The following is an 18763-nucleotide window of genomic DNA, read 5'->3' as shown; positions in this document are numbered from 1 at the left end:
GTCATTGTTTCAAATGTACTTTGTGTTACTATGTGAACATTAACATTTAAAAGTCCTTGGATCTTTCTTCTATCCAGATGACCATGATGGTTTAACCTCATGGCTGAGATTATTTTCTCTGTATTGAGATCCTTATTTGCTTCTCATCACAGTAACCTCACAGGCATTAGGAGTTTGCCCTCGTAATACACCTGTGAGCGAAGGAAGGATTTTATTCCCCATTTCACAGATTGGGAAACTGAGGCGCAGAGCGATGCAGGGCTAGAGTCACAAAAGGACTTAGGCGCTTAACTGCCACTTTCAGGAACTACATCCCAGAATCAGGCCCCGCTGGGATCCCAAAACCCCTGTTCAGCCACTGCCAAGACCTGTGGGTGCCTACATTGGTTTGGCGCCTATATTTTTGCAGTAAAAGTTCCTTAGGAACCTGCTTCTGCCTGTGCACATGCACACTGCAGCCGCACACTGGGTATCCACATGCCTCAACCCTAGAGCAACGCCCAACCCAGGGAAGGACAGGTGTTCCTGCGTCCAGCTCATCTGTGGGGCCCGATCCGGTGGGTGGGCTCTGAGCTCATCTATCGCATCAGGCCCCATGTAGGTAAGATTACACCAAACGGCCTGGGAGCAGGGGAACAGGATCCAGGGCCTGCCACTTCTGAGGCAGGTGCTCTGCCCACCAGGCTCGAGTTGTTCTGAGGGCTGTGCGCTCTGGCTCTCTGCCTCTCACCCATTGAGTCTTTCGTTCTTTAGGCAGAGTGGCCCAGCTCTGATGGGACAGACTGCGGGAGTGCCCACCCCACAATGAGAGTATCTGACAGCCCAGAGGTTAGAGCATGCGCAGAGCCACATTCAAACCCTGTCTCCCCCTCTGGCAAAGGGCGGCTTGAACAGGACGTGTCCCCGCTGATACCCTAACCACAGGGCTGAATGCTATGTGGGAGTCCCTCACCCCAGCTCCTTTAACAAATGGCATTGCTCCCTAGCCCAAGGGAAGGTTTGTAGCTGTGACCCCCAAGCAGAGGGAGGCACCATGCTTCCTGCTTGAGGTGGGGCTTAGGACATACCCTTGCCTTGGCATCTCCCATTGGCTAGCTCAGGCACCTCCCCACCTAGCACGCTGCCTTTTGGGAATCCCATTCAAAGGCGCCTCTCTCTCCATTCGCTGTGTAGGGAGCCTGGGCACCGAGCTCAGGCCATGTGAATCCCAGTGAGGGCCTGGGAATTAGCTGCAGTGATGCTCAGCCTGCCCACGCCTCAGCTCCTTGTGGAACTGGGCCCGACGTGCCGTGCCCAAGGTCACAAAGCTGGGCTATAGCAAAGCTGAGGACTGAGCCCAAGTCTCCTGAACCTTATCCCCAAGGCTAAGGAGCAGCTCCGTAGCTGGGGTTAATTGGCATCATTCCCTTGACTAGGTAACCTCAAGAGGTGGCTTGTTCGTTCCACCAGGAGTGCCTGAGTAAGAGGTGAGGGCCAGGTTTTAAAGGCATTGAGGCACCTGGGTGTCTGGCCCTCAGTAATCAGAGTCAGGGTCTCAGCACTTGTTTCGTTATCCCTTCCCATTAATATCCCTGTTATTATCCCCAGGGCCCTAGGGTCTGTGTGTAACGCACGAGCTGCCTCCATGGAAGAGGGGAACCGCAGCACTGTGACCGAGTTTGTACTCCTGGGACTGACCAAGTCCTCAGAGCTCCAGCTCCTCCTATTTGTCATCTTCCTGGCTGTGTATGGCGCGACGGTGCTGGGCAACCTCCTCATCGTGGCGCTGGTGGCTTGTGAGCCACAGCTCCACACCCCCATGTATATGCTGCTGGGGAACCTCTCCTTTCTGGATTTCTGCTACTCCTCTGTCACCGCTCCCAATTTGCTGGCAGGCTTCCTCCTTCAGGCTCAGACCATCTCCTACAGGGGCTGCATGGCCCAGATCTTCTTCTTCCACTTCATCGGGGGCATCAAGATCTTCCTGCTCACCATCATGGCCTACGATCGCTATGTGGCCATATTCCACCCGCTGCGCTACGTGGCCATCATGAACCAGGCTGTGTGTGTGGGGCTGGTGGGGGCCTCTTGGGTAGGCGGCTTCATCCACTCCATCATCCAGGTCTCCATCATCATCCAGCTGCCCTTCTGCAGCCCCCACGAGCTGGACAACTTCTACTGTGATGTGCCCCAGGTAGTCAAGCTGGCCTGTGTCGACACCTTTGCTGTGGAGCTGCTGATGGTGTCCAACAGTGGCCTGATGACTCTCCTGGGCTTCCTGGTGCTGCTCGTATCCTACTCTGTCCTGCTGGCCAAGCTGAGCACACGCTCCAGTGAAGGGCGTGCTAAGGCCCTCTCCACCTGCGCCTCCCACCTCACTGTGGTGACCCTGATCTTTGGGCCTTGCATATACACCTATGCCCGGCCCTTCCGCTCCTTCCCCATGGACAAGGCCATCTCTGTTCTCTACACGGTTGTCACCCCAGTGCTGAACCCCATCATCTACACCCTGAGGAACAAGGATGTGCAGCTGGCCATGAGGAAGCTCAGGAAGTTACATTTGTGACACTGGGTTGGGGCAGCAGGAAAGGGATGGGATTTTCCATCACACCTCCACCCCCGTGTGCATGTGGAAATACACCTGGAATAGGAGCCCAAGTGCTGCCCCTACAGGGTGGGAACAGAACTGCTCCAACTTGTCCCACAGCAGTTCCAGTGCTGCCCCTAGTAGATGGGACAGGGAGAAGGGAAGCCAAAACTGTAACAAAAGTGCCAGGGGGAGACTGGATTTTGGGATTGGAGCTGATCCAAGTTTTCACCTTCCTGAATGGAACTGGGACTTCGTTGTATGCTTCGTTGTTGCCTCTGTACAGTGGGGGTGCAGGTGTTGTACCCTATTGGTTAGAATTGAAATTGCATCAGCCTGTGTCATAGAACCATAGAATATCAGAGTTAGAAGGGACCTCAGGAGGTCATCTAGTCCAACCCCCTGCTTAAAGCAGGACCAATCCCCAGACAGATTTTTGGCCCAGATCCTTAAATGGCCCCCTCAAGGATTGAATCTACAACCCTAGGTTTAGCAGACCAATGCTCAAACCACTGAGCTATCCCTCCCCCAGAGAGGTCTTCCAGGGGGTATATCAACTCATCTAGATATTTGCCTAGTTTTACAACAGGCTACATAAAAAGCACTGGCAAAGTCAGTACGAACTAAAACTTCATAAAGACAATGACTTGTTTATACTGCTCTATATACTATACACTGAAATGTAAGTACAATATTTATACTCCAATTGATTTATTTTATAAATATATGGTAAAAATGAGAAAGTCAGCAATTTTTCAGTAATAGTGTGCAGTGACACTTTTGTATTTTTATGTCTGATTTTGTAAGCAAGTAGTTTTTAAGTGAGGTGAAACTTGGGGTATGCCAGACAGATCAGACTCCTGAAAGGGGTACAGTAGTCTGGAAAGGTTGAGACCCACTGCTCTAGAGTGGAGAGTCCCTACTGGCTGGGGTGAGAAGTGCTCCTCCATATATCATGGGCCCTACAGTGCACAGGTTGACATGGCTGAGTCTGGTTATTTCTGCATCCATCTGATCTGGCTACTAGCCCACAGCTTTCTGGCAGGTTCTGGAATGAAGCATGCTCAGCCACAGTGACATCTTGCCAGGGGAGAGATTTATTACAGTATTGAGGTGTAGGGTGTAAGTCTTGAAAGAAGACTAAGGGAGTTAGGTGTCCAAATCTCATTGGCTTTGGGGTGTCTCACTCCCTTGGGCTCCTTTGAAACTATCAGACTTAATCTCTCTGTGACTCAGATTCCCCATCTGTAAAATAATCTTTCCTTTGTCCTGTCTATTAAGATTATAAACTCTCCAGAGCAGGGACCATCCCGCATTGTGTGTCTGTGCAGTGCCTGGCACAATGAGGGCCTGCATTCTTTGTTACTACTACTACTACTACTAGAAGAAGAAGATGTAGGAGTAGTACTAGGATCCCTTAATAGGAGTTTGCAGGCCCTATACTTGTATGGCTGATCCTGCCTTATTCAGCTAAATAGGATTATGTCATCAACTTCAAGTACAGCAAGAAGGGGCCCCAAGGGAGTAACTATTTGGCCCAGTAAAGCAATAATTTATAGGTAATAGTTTTATTTTGGGGATATTATAGCATGTTCCTGAAAACTCTCCTCTCTTCTGATTTATCCTTACTTATGGGAGAAGTCCCATTTACTTAAGATAGATTACTTGCATAAGTAAAGACAACTTGCATGAGAAAGGGTTTGCAGAATCTGGATCTTTGTGATATGACAGAGGTATGCTTATTCAGAAGAGATTCTGCTGCCACACTGGTGTAAATTCAAAGAAACTATTGCTCCTACACTTAGTTATTCTAGTGTCATTCTATTGACACTAGTAAGGGTTACTCCTGATTTACACCACGGTGAGTGAGAGGGGAATCCGACCCATTGACTTACGGGATCAGCCCGTCCACCCATTTCCTAGTAGCCGTGGATTCCATTTCAGGGAACCAGTCCAAAAAGTGGCTCTAATAGTTGCTTTTTCAGCAGCAGCTCAGAATGGGAAAACACTGAACTAATCTTGGAGCATGAGCTCCCCTTTGAACCCAGCTGGTGGCACCAACGGGTGAAGGCTGAAAGGTGGAAGCGAGCAGCAGATGGAGGAAGCTTGCCCTGTGCTGCGTGTTGGGAATCCCTCATTCACCAGCTGCTGAATTCTCTACAAAAGGAAGAACTGTTTAAAACCTGACCATCCATCTTGACAGTTAAGGCTCATAATATGTCCATCTTGGGCAGCACCGGGTCCCTCTCAGTAAATCCTGGGACTCAAGCAAACAATGAAAGACATCAGCTGTTTAATTCCCTGGAAAGAAAATGCTATTTTTATCAAGAAACTGCAGGAAAACAGTGAAGAAGCAAACAGTTTTCCCACTTCATGTTACACAGCACTGACCCCCTTCGACCTGCTCTCACCATATGACTCTATGCTGAGTCACATCCCTATATCAGCCTTTCAGTGTCTGAGAAGGCAACTTTGTGATGGGTTTGGTCACAGAGACCCCATGGGACTGTCACTTGATGTGCTGAAACTACCTCTGAGCCCATTTTCCCTGTCAGCCTGGGACTCCAGAACCCTGTCTTGTTAAGCCAGACACGCAAGCCTGCAGCAACACAGACCCAGGGTCTGAACTATGTCCCCAAAGCTGCAGGCTTTCATTGAAAACCACTCAGCAGGTACTCCTGTCTCCAGGACCCAGATGCCCAGCTTCCAATGGGATCCAAACCCCAAATAAATCCATTTTACTCAGTATAAAGCTTATACAGGGTAAACTCATGAATTGTGCACCCGCTATAACACTGATAGAGAGATATGCACAGCTGTTTGCCCCTCACCCCCCAGGTATTAATCACTTACTCTGGGTTAAATAAAAATCAAAAGTGATTTTATTAAATATAAAAAGTAGGATTTAAGTGGTTTCAAGTAATAACAGACAGAACAAAGTAAGTTACCAAGCAAAATAAAACAAAACATGCAAGTCTAAGCCTAATACATTTAAGAAACTGAATACAGGTAAATCTAACCCTGACAGATGTTCCAATAAGCTTCTTTCACAGACTGAACTCCTTCTTAATCCTTTCCTTTCCCCTGGTATAGTCCTTGTTCCAGTTCAGGTGATAACTAGGGGATTCCCATGACTGGCAGCCCCCTTTGTTCTGTCCCACTCCCTTTTATATCTATGGCACTTGGCAGGAATCCTTTGTCTCTCTCTGGGTTCCCATCCCTCCTTCTAAATGGAAAAGCACCACGTTAAAGATGGATTTCAGTATCATGTGACATGTTCACATGTCCTGTGAGCCCCCCTCCATTCTACCAGGACTGGTCCGCACATATACAGTGGAGCTTGCAGGTAAACAGAGCTATCTACAGTCAATTGTCCTAGTCAATGGGAGCCATCAAGATTCCAGACCACCATTAATGGCCCACATTTTGCATAATTACAATAGGACTTCAGAGTTATGCTACATCTTTCTAGTTTCAGATACTAGAATGATACATTCAGACAAATAGGATGAACACACTCAGTAGATTATAAGCTTTGTAATGATGCCTTACAAGAGACCTTTTGCATAAAGCATATTCCAGTTATATCATATATCATATGATATATATCATATTTACACTCATAAACATATTAACACAAACATATGGAGTGCAATGTCACAAACTTAACAAATTCAATTTACAGACCCTGGGGTCCAATCACAACTACATGCTCTGCATTGTGCAGAAACTCTTGGGAAGGATTAAGATACCAGGTAATTGATTAATTGCCTTAAACCAGTGCTGTGAAGGAATGCTGCACTGGGACTGAGATTTCCCCAAAGGTCAGATCGAATTCTGAGATCCTAATTATCACTAACCTCTATGAATAGAATAGATACCAGCGGTGATATCCTGACCCCATTGAAATCAAAGAGACTTTTGTCTTCAACCTCAGCAGGCACAGAATTTCAGCCCATATTACTAGACTTTTGAATATTAAACCCTGTGGCTGGGATTTTTGAAGAAGTAATTGAGGCACCCAGTTCCAGGGGATTTGGGCCTCTTTGAAAATCCCAACCTATCGTCCTGTTCCAAACCCACTGAAGTAAGTGGAAAGACTCTGTCAAAGAGAGCTGGGGAACCAACTCCTATTGGAAACTCCAGCCGGAGTGAGTCTTTTCAATGGTCTTCAGATAAACTCTGTTGATTGCCTAGCTCCCTTAGGCTCCTTTAGATATCCCATTTTCCAGCAGACTTCAATGGACTTTGAAGCAGGCCCAGTATATATACATGAGCCTATAGATAGATAGATATTAAATCCACACACAGAACAACAAAATAAAATCATACGACTGTCTGTACTCACACGTACATGGCCATTAACAGCCTCACATACTGTAGCACATCCAGTAATGTATAACACTCCAGCATAGAATCCTAGGCCTGGTCTCCACTGGGCGGAGGAGGGAATCATTCTAAGTTACGCAACTTCAGCTACATGAATAACGTAGCTGAAGTCGACATACTAAGATCTACTTACTGCAATGTCTTCACTGCGGTAAGTCGACGGCTGACACTCTCCCGTTGACTCCGCCTGCGCCTCTCACCCTGGTGGAGTACTGGAGTTGATGGGAGAGTGCTTGGCAGTCAATTTTTCATGTCTAGACTAGACACGATAAATCAACATCCACTGGATCGATCGTTGCCCATCGATCCAGGAGGTAATGTAGACAAGCCCCTAAATCCATAGGATTAGAAGGGACCACAAGGGTCATCTAGTCTAACCCCCTGCCAAGATACAGGATTTCTTGTGTCTAAAACTTGTGGCAGTCTGGCCTCTTTTTGAAAACCTCCCGTGAAGGAGATTCCACGACTTCCCTAGATGGTCTGTTCCATTGTCCTACTGTCCTTACAGTTAGGAAGTTTTTCCTGAGATGTAATCTAAATCTGATGTTGCAATTTGAACCCATTGCCTCTTGTCCTGCCCTCTGTGGCAAGAGAGAACAACTTTTCTCCATCTTTTTATGGCAGCCTTTCAAGTATTTGAAGACTGCTGTCATGTCCCCACTTCATGTCCTTTTTTCCAAACTACACATACCTAGTTCCTTCAGCCTTTGCTCATATGGTTTGCATTCCATCCTGTTGATCATCTTTGTCGCTCGCCTCTGGATCCTTTCCAGTTTCTCTACATCCTTTCTATACATTGTATCCAATTTTGGTCACCAGTCTCCAGCTGAGGCCTAACCAGCGCAGAGTAGAGCAGTACTATCACCTCCCGTGACTTGCATGCTGTGCCTCTGTTAATGCAACCTAAAATTGCATCTGCTTTTTTTGCAACAGCATCCCATTGCTGACTCATCCCCCATTCTGTATTTGTGCATTTGTTTTTTCTTCCCTAAGTGTAGCACCTTACATTTGTCTTTGTTGGATTTCATTTTGTTGTCTTTAGCCCAGTTCTCCAATTTATCAAGATCCCTCTGAATTTTAGCTCTATCCTCCAAAGTGTTGACAACCCCCCTAGCTTTGTGTCATCTGCAAATTTGATCAGGATGCTCTCTATTCCTCCATCCAGGTCATTAATAAAGATGTTAAACAACATTGGACCCAGAACAGATCCCTGTGGAACCCCATTTGAGACCTCCTTCCAATCTGACATCCTTCCATTAATAGTTACTCTTTGTTTGCAGTTGTTTAACCAATTATGTATCCACTTAATGGTAGTTCTGTCAAGGCCGCATTTCTCCAGCTTACCTATCAAAATATCATGTGGGACTGTGTCAAAAGCCTTGCTGAAGTCCAGGTATATTATGTCCACCGCATTCCCCATATCTACCAAACCACTTACCCTGTCAAAGAAGGAAATCAAGCTGGTTTGGCATGATTTGTTCTTAGTAAATCCATGCTGGCTGCTAGCGATCACAGCATCGTCCTCTAGATATTCGCCAATTGATTGTTTTACACATTGTTCTAGTATCTTCCCATGTAAAGACCTGTCCATGCCCATCCATTCACATCGATTCTCTGTTTTCTAGGTCCTCTTCTTGTCACTGGGTGGATATTGCATGCTAACAACTAGAGCAGGGGATTGGCCCCAGTGTTCCCAGGTTTTGTTCTGGTTCTTGGAGGCAAATGTGGTTCAAGTAGGGGGGACTGGGACTCAGGACTTCTGGCTTCTACTGTGGTAAAAGCATCACAGAGAAATCATAATGAAGACAATAAACAGATGTAAACACACTGAGCATAGCAGGAGTCACCCATCAGTCTTAAGGGCCTAGAAGTCCAAAGTCTTTCTAACCCTTCCACAAGGGCGGGGGGGCATCCTTGGACAGAAGGTCCAGTCCATTTGATGGGTCAGAAAGAAGGCCCCAAGTCAGTTCAAGTTCATCCTTTCATAGCAAAAGTCCTTTCTGTGTTTCCTCGTTTCTGGAAAACCCAACCTGACCCAGTCTGTGCAAACCACCCAGAGGATGTGGAACTTCTCTGAAGCTGGTAAGTCTCCATGGGTGTGTCTGTACTGCATTGTAAACCCGGGCTTGTGGACTGGTGTTTCCAAGCCCATGCTTGAGTGTCCACACTGCTTTGTAAGCCTGAGTTTACTGTTGCTGGACCTGGGTCTCACAGCCGTGCAAACGCGTCCATACTGCACTGTGCAGACCTTCTGACTCGGGTCTGCGGCTTAACCTGCATTCACAGTGCATAATGACAGGGCTTGGACCCGAGTCTCAGCGGAACTTGGGCTCTGATCCATCCCACTAGCAGCATCCTAGGACCCGAGCCCTGAGTCTTGCTGCACTGAGTCAGACTGACCTGTGTGTGGACAGAAGGCAGTCTTGGACTCAGTCGTGAGTCAGAGCCTGGGCTTAGGGTGCAGTGTAGACATACATGGTGATTGTTTTACTCACCCCCTACTGTTTTTGGTTCCTGGAGGAGCTGGCGTAACCATCCCCCTAGCGTTATGTACAATTCCTGGCCCACAGTGATACATAATCTTAATACAATATGGTACCCAAAATATTGATAGGGTGCAATATCTACAACTGGCCTGCAGAGAGCATCCCAGTGATGTACTGGATTGGGGAACATGGGTTCTGGGTTCCATTCTCAGCCCTATCACAGAATCATAGTGTGACCTTGGGTAAGTCACTTCATTGCTTTGTGCCTCAGTTTCCCCTTTGAAAAATAGGGATGATGATGATATTCTTACTTCCAAAGGTGCTATGTGGATAATTCCAAAAATACTTGGGAGTCAGATACTACAGTGATGGGTGCTATATAATACTTAGATAAATGAAGGATAAAATCTTGGTCAATTACTGAACCAGAAACAGTTATGAACAAGAAACTTCACTTATCAAATGTATATTTCACAACTCCTCTTGGAATAAATAATTTAATCTATGAGTCAGCAAGGGTAAACCTAGACCATCCCTGACAGGTGTTTGTCCAACCTAGTTTTAAAAACCTCCAGTGATGGGGATTCCACAACTTCCCTTGGAAGCCTGTTCCAGAGCCCAACTACCCTGAGAGTTAGAAAGTTTTTCCTGATATCTAACCTGAATCTCCCTGCTGCAGATTAAGCCCATCTCTTTTCTTCAGTGGAAATGGAGAACAATGGATCCCTGTCCTCTTTAGAACAGCCCTTAACTTATTGGAAGACTGTTATCAGGTCCCCCTCAGTCTTCTTTTCTCAAGACTAAACATGCCCAATTTTTTAACCTTTCCTCACAGGTCAGGTTTTCTAACCCTTTGATCATTTTTGTTACTCTTCTCTGGACTCTCTCCAATTTGTCCACATCTTTCCTAAAGTGTGGTGCCAAGAACTGGACACAGTACCCCAGCTGAGGCCTCGCCAGTGCTGAGTACAGCAGAATAGTTACCTCCCGTGTCTTACATACAACACTCCTGTTAATACATCCCAGATGTGTGTCCAAATCACCTAGTCAGGACTGAAAGATATCAACCTTAAACTCTGTAGGACAGATCCTCAGCTGGAATCAATCAACCATCGCTCCATTGGAGTCACTCGGTAGATCCCCAGTTGGCGTGACTCGGCCATAGCTCTGTTTGAGTCACCTCATCCCTGCGTGTGCTCAGACACTACAGTACTCAGAAGTATTTACCTACCTAGATAGACAATGGGTGCAAAACCTGTCCCCACTGAGATCAAAGGCCAACCTCCCATTGGCCCCTGTCTCCCAGGATTGCAGTCTACATGTGTTACCTGCTGATGAATTAACAATACCCACTCTGCAGTGCCTGGGACTCTGTGATCCCATTCACAGTCCAAGTGCCCCAACAAGCCCTTAGTGCTTAGAGTTTTGACTGACAAATGGGAAGCATTTGGAAGCTGATAGTAAAATACTGGTAAAGAGAAAAGATGGAAAAAAATTCTGTTTGCTTCATCTGGTCACCAGAGGGCAGCAAAGGATACGAAATGAGAAGGAAATAGCATTATAGGGACTGGATGGGAGGAGACAACAACTCATTGGTCCCTTCTGACCTTGGAATCTATGGGGCATTTTCAACATTTTCAAATTTGGGGACCTAAAGTTAATAATAATTAGGCTGGAATTAGGCTCCTAAATCCAATTGAACATCAGTGGGATTTGGACACCTAGCTCCTATAAATCTGCTTTCAAAATGCCAAACTTGCCTCTCATCTGGCATAATCATAGACCTCAACCCCAGCCCCATTTGGGGAAACTGAGGCACAGAGAGGGGATGGGTCACACTTTCAAAAGCACCTAATCCCATTATCCAGAGGGACAGGTTTTTAAAGGTATTTAGGTGCCTTGTGGAATTTACACAAGTGCCTAAACAAGTTAGCACCTAACTCCCCTAGAAATGAATAGAAATTGGGCATCCAAAGCCTGGTGGGAGTTTGAAAATCTTAGCCTTAATGTCTCTGTTTTAGCCTGTTTTTTTCAGGATTGCTGGGCAGCCCTGGTTCCCAGACAGGTCACTGAGAAACGCAGGTGCCCAACACACCTGCAAGTCTGGCCACTTTGATTAGTAGGGATTTTTGCTAGCTATCTTTAGGCACCTGAGTTTGAAAACTTTTGCCTAAGTGATTTGGCTGAGGTCACAAAGGAAGTCAGGGCCAGCTCCGATATTAAAGCTAAGGTCTCTGGATCTCCATCACGTGCTCCAAACTGTGTAATTCTTCTTCTTCTTCTTCTCCAAACTTACACCAGTGAAACCAAGGTTAGAAACTGACCTCTGGAGACAAATCAGGGTCTCAGATGCCCCAATGTAGAGCTGCATTAGCCCCAATTAAGTCACAGGGGTTAATTCTGATTCACACTATGAAGACCCAGAACTATAATAGAAGCTTGAACATTTTTCGTGATATATTACTCTGTGTATATGTGAGGGAGGGGGAAGTTTTGGTAATTTTTCTATGACCCCACTGTGTGCCTCAGTTTCCCGTATATGGTGCATGGTTATCCAGTGGGGGGAAAAGGACTACGTGTGTTTTCAGGAAAGGCTAAAAGACAGAGGAGTGTGTGCATTACCTCCCTGTCTGGGTGGCATGAAGAGTCGTTAAGGAACTGGTTGAAACTGACCCAGATGAACAAGGGGGCCAGAGAGATAATGCCAGCTCCCCTGACTCCTTCTCAGCAGGGAAAATGAGCAAAGACCCCAGCTGGAGAACGAAGGACTGGGAAGGAGTGAGGTGGGGGTAAGAGGTGGCTTCTGGACGCTCTCTCTCTCTCTCTCTCCTGGGAACTGACTACAGAGGTCAGACAGACACACAGACACAGCCTGGACACAGGGTTTACTCCAGCTCAGCTCGGCCCTGGGCTGACCAGAACGGACGATTCTTTCACCTTCATTCCTCTGTGCTAACCTAAGGGCTTCCTAGGCTGTGTCCATGTGACTAATAAACCCGGCTGTTTCGCACACGCTACCTGAGTGTCACTGTGAATCCTGGGGGAGGTGCATCGGTCCCTGCCAAGTGGACACGTCTCTCCCAGGAGTCTGGCTCCACTGGACTATCTGGACAAAGCTCACGGGGTGAAGCAGGAGGGCTGGATCGCCAGAGGTTCAGTCCAGGAGGTGGTGAGTCCACATGGCCTCCCCTGAAGGGAGAGTGAGACCCTTTTGGGGTCTGGCCCATCAAAGGGGGTCCTGTAAGGGACTGGTCCAAAGCTGGTGGCGCAGCACCGATTCTGTGGATCTGGGACAGTATGTTGTGAGGCTGTTCCCCCTGCCTGAGGCTCTGGGATCTGCTGTGTATTTGTTTGTGTGTGTTTTGTTGTTGTCTCCTGCTCAGTGTGTGGATGCAGGTGCATGCATCCCTGCTGTCCTCTTCTCTCGCTTGGTGTGTGTGTGTGTGTGTGTGCGCACGTATTTCCCTTCTGCATCCTCTTGGAAGGAAGGACACCTGTTCTCTGTGACTGTGTGTGTGTGGGGAGGGGTTGGGGGGGTGCAGAGGAGAAGTACAAGCTGCTTTGTGATGCATGGAGTCAGCTCAGTTCTGGCCTGGGACTGGCCTGGCAGGTGCTGCTGCAGCTCAGAACTCAGCAGAAATACCAGAGCTCTGAGGATGCAGGGCCAGGGCCAAGTGATGGGAGCACTGCAAGAGGAGAGCTGCAGGTCACAACACTGGTGCATTGACAGAGCTCCATATGTGTGTGTGGGGGGGGGAGGGGGATGGTGAACTTGGATCGCAAAGGGTCAGGCTGGAGGGGAATTGTCAGCATTGTGTGTTTTGGACAGGACAGCAATGATAGCTCATTTCTGTGACATATCGGCAGAGCCAGGGAGCAGAGTTAGGACAGGCACAGCAGGGGTATTGTAAGTCTGACAGAGCTGTAAGAGAGTCAGGGCTGGGACAGCAGGGGGCTGCGGGTCAGGATTGAGGGGCACCAGCACAGCTGTGTGTGTGTGAGCCCAGAGATGGAATGGGGTGGGGGAGAAGGGGGCTGTGGGTTAGGACCGAGGACATTGGCAGAGCCTGGGGTTGTGGGCAGCACAGCAATGCCCATCAGTCACTGAGGCCTAGAAACCCGTAATTGCCTTTTGCTCACTGCCTCTGGGCCGTGCCGCCTTTGCTAATCTCCTGGGAAACTGAGGTTTGTTTACGTGTCTGTTTCACTGCAGCCCCACCCCGACCCTCCTTACTTTCTCTCACTACCTGGGGTTCTAATGGAATTTATGAAGGGAGGGATCACTTGTCATGGGCGCTGGGAATGAACAGCTCGACCCCTTTGGCTTTCCCATCAGGGCTATCTGCAATAGGAACAGACCAGTCCCTTCCTTTATCTAACTTTAATCAATGTCTCTGACTTTCTTTTCTAATCAGCCCCCACAAGACTGCCACAGAGACCGGCATTTCCCGGCAGCGTTGCCATTCTAATAGCCCTCGGTGGGACCCATTAAAGCAACGAGTAACTTTGTTTCTGCTGCTGGTCCATAATTCCTCGAGAGGGTTGTCAGCTCTCCAGGCCAGGCCCAGCCCTGTGCTGGGCTGAGCCCTTCTCGGAGCGCTCATTAAGGCATGTGAAGTTCTAATGACCGGTGCGTCCTCCTGTAGGTCTCTAAGCTAACAGATGCTGCAGGCTAATTGGAAAGAGTTCTTTTTAGAAGGAGCTTTGCTAACAGAAATGGTTTTAACAAGCACATAATGAAGTAGGCTTCTTCTTTTTTTTTTTTTTTAATTATTATTTTTGTCCTAAGCAGGGCATTAGTGAAATTAACATGTTTCAAGTGAAATTGATCCAGGTTGTATAGAAGGGCACCATTGCCTCCTACAGCATCCCCTTGCAGCTGAGTGTGACTCTGCTTTGTGCTGCCTCAGTTTCCCCCCTCAATGAGATCACTTAGACTTATAGACTTGAAGGCCAGAAGGGACCATCATGATCATCTAGTCTGACCTGCTGCACATTGCAGGCCACAGAACATCACTCACTCATTCCTGTAACAGACCCCTAACCTCTGGCTGAGTTACTGACGTCTTCAAATCATGATTTAAAGACTTCAAGTTACAGAGAATTCACCATTTAAACTAGTTTAAATCTGCAAGTGACCCATGCCCCGTGTTGCAGAGGAAGGTGAAAACCCCCCCAGGGTCTCTGCCAATCTGACCTGGGGAGAAATTCCTTCCCAACCCCAAATATGGTGATCAGTTAGACCCTGAGAATGTGGGCAAGACCCACTAGTGAGACACCTGAGAAGGAATTCTATGTAGTAACTCAGAGCCATCCCCATCTTGTGCCCCATCTCCAGCCACTGGAGATATTTGCTGCTAGCAGTTGCAGATCGGCTACATGCCATTGTAGGCAGTCCCATCATATCCTCCCTTCCATAAACTTATCAAGCTGTCTTGAAGCCAGTTAGGTTTTTTGCCCCCACTGCTCCCCTTGGAAGGCTGTTCCAGAATTTCACTACTCTGATGGTTAGAAACCTGTGTCTAATTTCAAGCCTATATCCATTTGTCCTTGTGCCAACATTCACGCTTAATGTAAATAACTCCTCTCCCTCCCTGGTATTGATCATGTATCATGTATTTGTAGAGAGCAATCATACCTCCCCTCAGCCTTCTTTTGGTTAGGCTAAACAAGCCAATCTCCTTGAGTCTCCGCTCATAAGACAGGTTTTCCATTCCTCCTGTAAGTAGAGTCAGGATAAGCTCTACCCTGACATCTGGTGGTGAATTATGGCAAGTGTGGAAAAGAACTTCAGGGGCTGATCTTGTTTGCATAGGCACACCAACCCGCCTAGCCTGGGACAACAACAACTGAAAGTGGTTAATTTGGCTGGCATGGGATCCCCAGTTTCTCTGTTATTGGGGCAGGAAGAATAAAGTGTTCTTACCCTGATTCTGTGAATCAAGGCCAGTGGAACTGTTGTATGACAGAGGTACTCACCAGTAATTAAGTAGCGCTTGCTAGACAAGGGGCATGGGTTCCACAATCCAGTGAATTGAGAGAGGCTGGGGATAGGTATGTGTATGTGGTAGGCCTCTCCCTCGGCCGCCAATTGCACTATTCTCTCTCTCCATTGTTGAATGTCAGAGCTAACTTTGATTCCATTAGGAGTCTAGTTACAGCCTGCTGAGCTTAATTCACTTTGGGCCAATAGTGTACTAGCACTGTGAGCTGAAATCACAAAAAAGCTAAAGTTATTAAGAGCTGAGATTGCTGAGTGCTGTGTTAAAGAATGGGGGAGCCTGAAACTATATTGCTAAGTGGCTGGCAGAGCAGTTTGTGGGGATGGCTGGAGTGGCTCATAGGTCAGTGAGTGGAGCTATTTGTGGAGACAGCTGGAGTGGCTCACAGGTTGGTGAGCGGAGCAGTTCATGGGATGGCAGGAAGTGGACTGGCTCGTGGTGAAGGCTGCGGCGGAACCCCATGTAAGGTGCCCTTTAACACCCTGTGTACCCCCCTTTTACTCTGGGGCTGTGTGATGGGTTGGATCACAGAAACCCCCTTGGGAACTGCTACCTGATGTGTAAAGACTACCTCTGCTCCTGTTTTCCCTGCCAGCTCAGGACTCCAGCACCCTGTCTTGCTGAGCCAGACACTCCTGTCTGCTCCAACACAGACCCAGGGTCTGAATCACTTGTCCCAAAGCTGCAAGTTTTCCTGAAAACAGCTCACAGAAGTGTGCTTGTCTTTAGCACTCAGATGCCCAACTCCCATTGGGGTCTAAACCCAGATAAATCCATTTTACTCTGCATAAAGCTTATGCAGGACAAACTCATAAATTGTTCTCCCTCTATAACACTGATAGAGAGATATGCACAGTTGTTTGCTCCCCCAAGTATTAATACATACTCTGAGTAAATTACTAAATAAAAAGTGAATTTATTAAATACAGACAGTAGGATTTAAGTGATTCCAAGTAGTAACAGACAGAACAAAGTAAGTCACCAAGTGAAATAAAATAAAATGCGCAAATCTATGTCTAATCAAACTAAATACAGATAAGTTCCTCACCAGTTCCAGAATGCTCCCTTTTACAGGCTAAATCTCCTTTTAGCCTGGGTCCAGCAATTACTCACACCCCCTTTACTGTTGTTTGTTCCAGTTACCTTCAAGTATCCTGAGGCGGGGCGGTCGTGTGTGTGGAGAGGCTCCTTCCTTAGCCAGCTGAAGACAAAATGGAGGGGTGTCCCACAGGTTTAAATAGCCTCTCTCTTGTGGGTGGAGACCCCCCTCCTCCCTCCTATGCAAAGTCCAGCTCCAAGATGGGCTCTTACCTCAAAGCCCACTTAAAACTTCAAAGTCCCAAAACAATAGCCCACATATGAATACACAAACATGGGAGGTCAACACATACAGACCCCCCCCCCCCCACACACACACAATGCACGCACAGACAAACATACTGGGCATAAGTAAACACATGCAAAATCCCACTAACACATACACAATGAAATAAATCAGTCACTCTCAGGCACAATGATCTCAAGCCATGTAGTTTCACTCAAAGATGTGACATTACACGTGTTTCCACACCTCCCTTGGAATTAATCACACATATATCGCTAGGATTTAATTTTCCATTCAACTTAATTCACAGCATTGTCAGCATATTCATAGCAAGAGAGTCTCTCCTGATTCAAGCCAAGGAGAATAACGACACTTGGTTTAAATTTATATCACCAGAATTTGAGCTGGTATAAACCAGAGTAAATTATCTCATTTCCCCAAATCCTGGCCCTCTGCTGCCCCGTAGTGCCCATTATACAGTATAGCCGCCCCTTCCCCACCCCTCACTCTCTGTTGCCCCTAGTGCCCATTATACAGTATAGCCGCCCCTTTCCCACCCCTTACCCTCTGCTGCCCGGTAGTGCCCATTATACAGTATAGCTGCCCCTTTCCCACCCCTCACCCTCTGCTGCCCCGTAGTGCCCATTATACAGTATAGCCGTCCTTTCCCCACCTTTTACTCTCTGCTGCCCTAGTGTCCATTATATAGTACATTTTAGAAGCTTCTGAGTATCCCACTCACATTTCCTAAAGGACAGTTCTAGACAGCAATCTCACCTGACAGGTGGCCACCTCACTCTCTTGGACATTCAGACACCCAGACAAAGCCCAGAGGAACCACTCCCATTTATATTTGGGGAACACAATGAGCAATGAGGGCTCCTGCAGGGCAGAGGAGAGACCCCATGCTCCAGGGACGAGGTAACTGGCGGACAGACCCCGCGAGAGCGGAGAATGTCGGCAGGCGCCACTCTGCCTTCGACGGAGTCATTTCCACTTGAGCAAACGAGACTCTGCAACCTTCAGGTACCTCTTCTGTCAGTGGATGGTGACCCTGACACCGGGAGAGACCCTCGCGTGGAGCGAGAAAGAGATGAGATGTCCCTCCGCTGGGCCCCCTGGGGTGAGATTCAGCCCAGCCGCAGCTGAGTACACAAGGTACATAGGTGGAGAGGGGAAGGAGAGAGAGAGCCAGGCTGGAGGGCCTCTGAGCTCTGATCCCCTCTCTGCACCAGCCTGAGAGGGGGGGCCTCAGTGCCTTTCCCAGCATGTACCCATCTCACAGACCCTTGTGACACAGTTCTGGGCCCAGTGTCTAGAATGAGCAAGGAGTAAAGGGCAAATCTGCATCTGCCCAGGCCATGCAAGAAATCACAGAGCCCTCCTAGAACTATGTTCTTTGGACACAGCTGGAATTGTAGCTCATTGAGACTTCCAGGGCCAGGGCCCATTGTAATCCCACCATGAATGGGAAATGGAAAATGTGCCTGGAAAACACAATAAAAGGCCGTAATCACATTTGGATGGTCATTGTTGGGCCTCTGACACAGATACTAAATTTCTAATTGGGATTGGTATGCAAATCCCGGTGTTTGAGTTGAAAATCTCAGTCTAAAGGTGAGTTTTTCTAGAGTTGGCCTAGATGCCCCCTTTGAAATCAGTGGAGCTGCCATTGAAAGTCAATGGGACCCTGAAACTGGTAGGTATGTACTGAGCATGGCTCAGCTGTGCTGCTTCTGCCACCACCCATGCTGCCGTGGCTACACTGCTGTTTCTACTCATGCTAGCTAGTTGAGAGCTAGTGTGGGTAGGTGTACACGAGCAGAGGAATCACACCCCTAGCTCATAGTGTAGATGTAGCCTGTGTGTGTGTGTGAGAGAGAGAGAGAGACACACACACACATACACACATACACACGTGAAGGACAGATATTTCAGTATGTCACCAGATGACGATCTGCGCCTAAAACAATGGGATTTCATTATTCCATAGCTC

General features: G+C 47.7%; 1 protein-coding gene across 1 annotated transcript; it reads left to right on the top strand.

The window, feature by feature from the left end:
* The first annotated feature begins 1624 nt into the window (after positions 1 to 1624).
* LOC117887552 (olfactory receptor 4D5-like) lies at positions 1625 to 2545 on the top strand. The gene has a single exon (XM_034790201.1). The coding sequence runs from the start codon at positions 1625 to 1627 to the stop codon at positions 2543 to 2545; it is 921 nt and encodes a 306-aa protein (XP_034646092.1).
* The last annotated feature ends 16218 nt before the right edge of the window (positions 2546 to 18763 follow it).

This window comes from Trachemys scripta, chromosome 14 (genome assembly GCF_013100865.1).
Source record: "Trachemys scripta elegans isolate TJP31775 chromosome 14, CAS_Tse_1.0, whole genome shotgun sequence".
Classification (NCBI taxonomy): domain Eukaryota; kingdom Metazoa; phylum Chordata; order Testudines; family Emydidae; genus Trachemys; species Trachemys scripta.
This window is presented reverse-complemented; position numbering and strand designations above follow the sequence as displayed.

Excerpts from the sequence above, each read along its gene's own strand:
- LOC117887552 (XM_034790201.1), top strand. The coding sequence starts at position 1,625 with ATGGAAGAGGGGAACCGCAGCACTGTGACCGAGTTTGTACTCCTGGGA.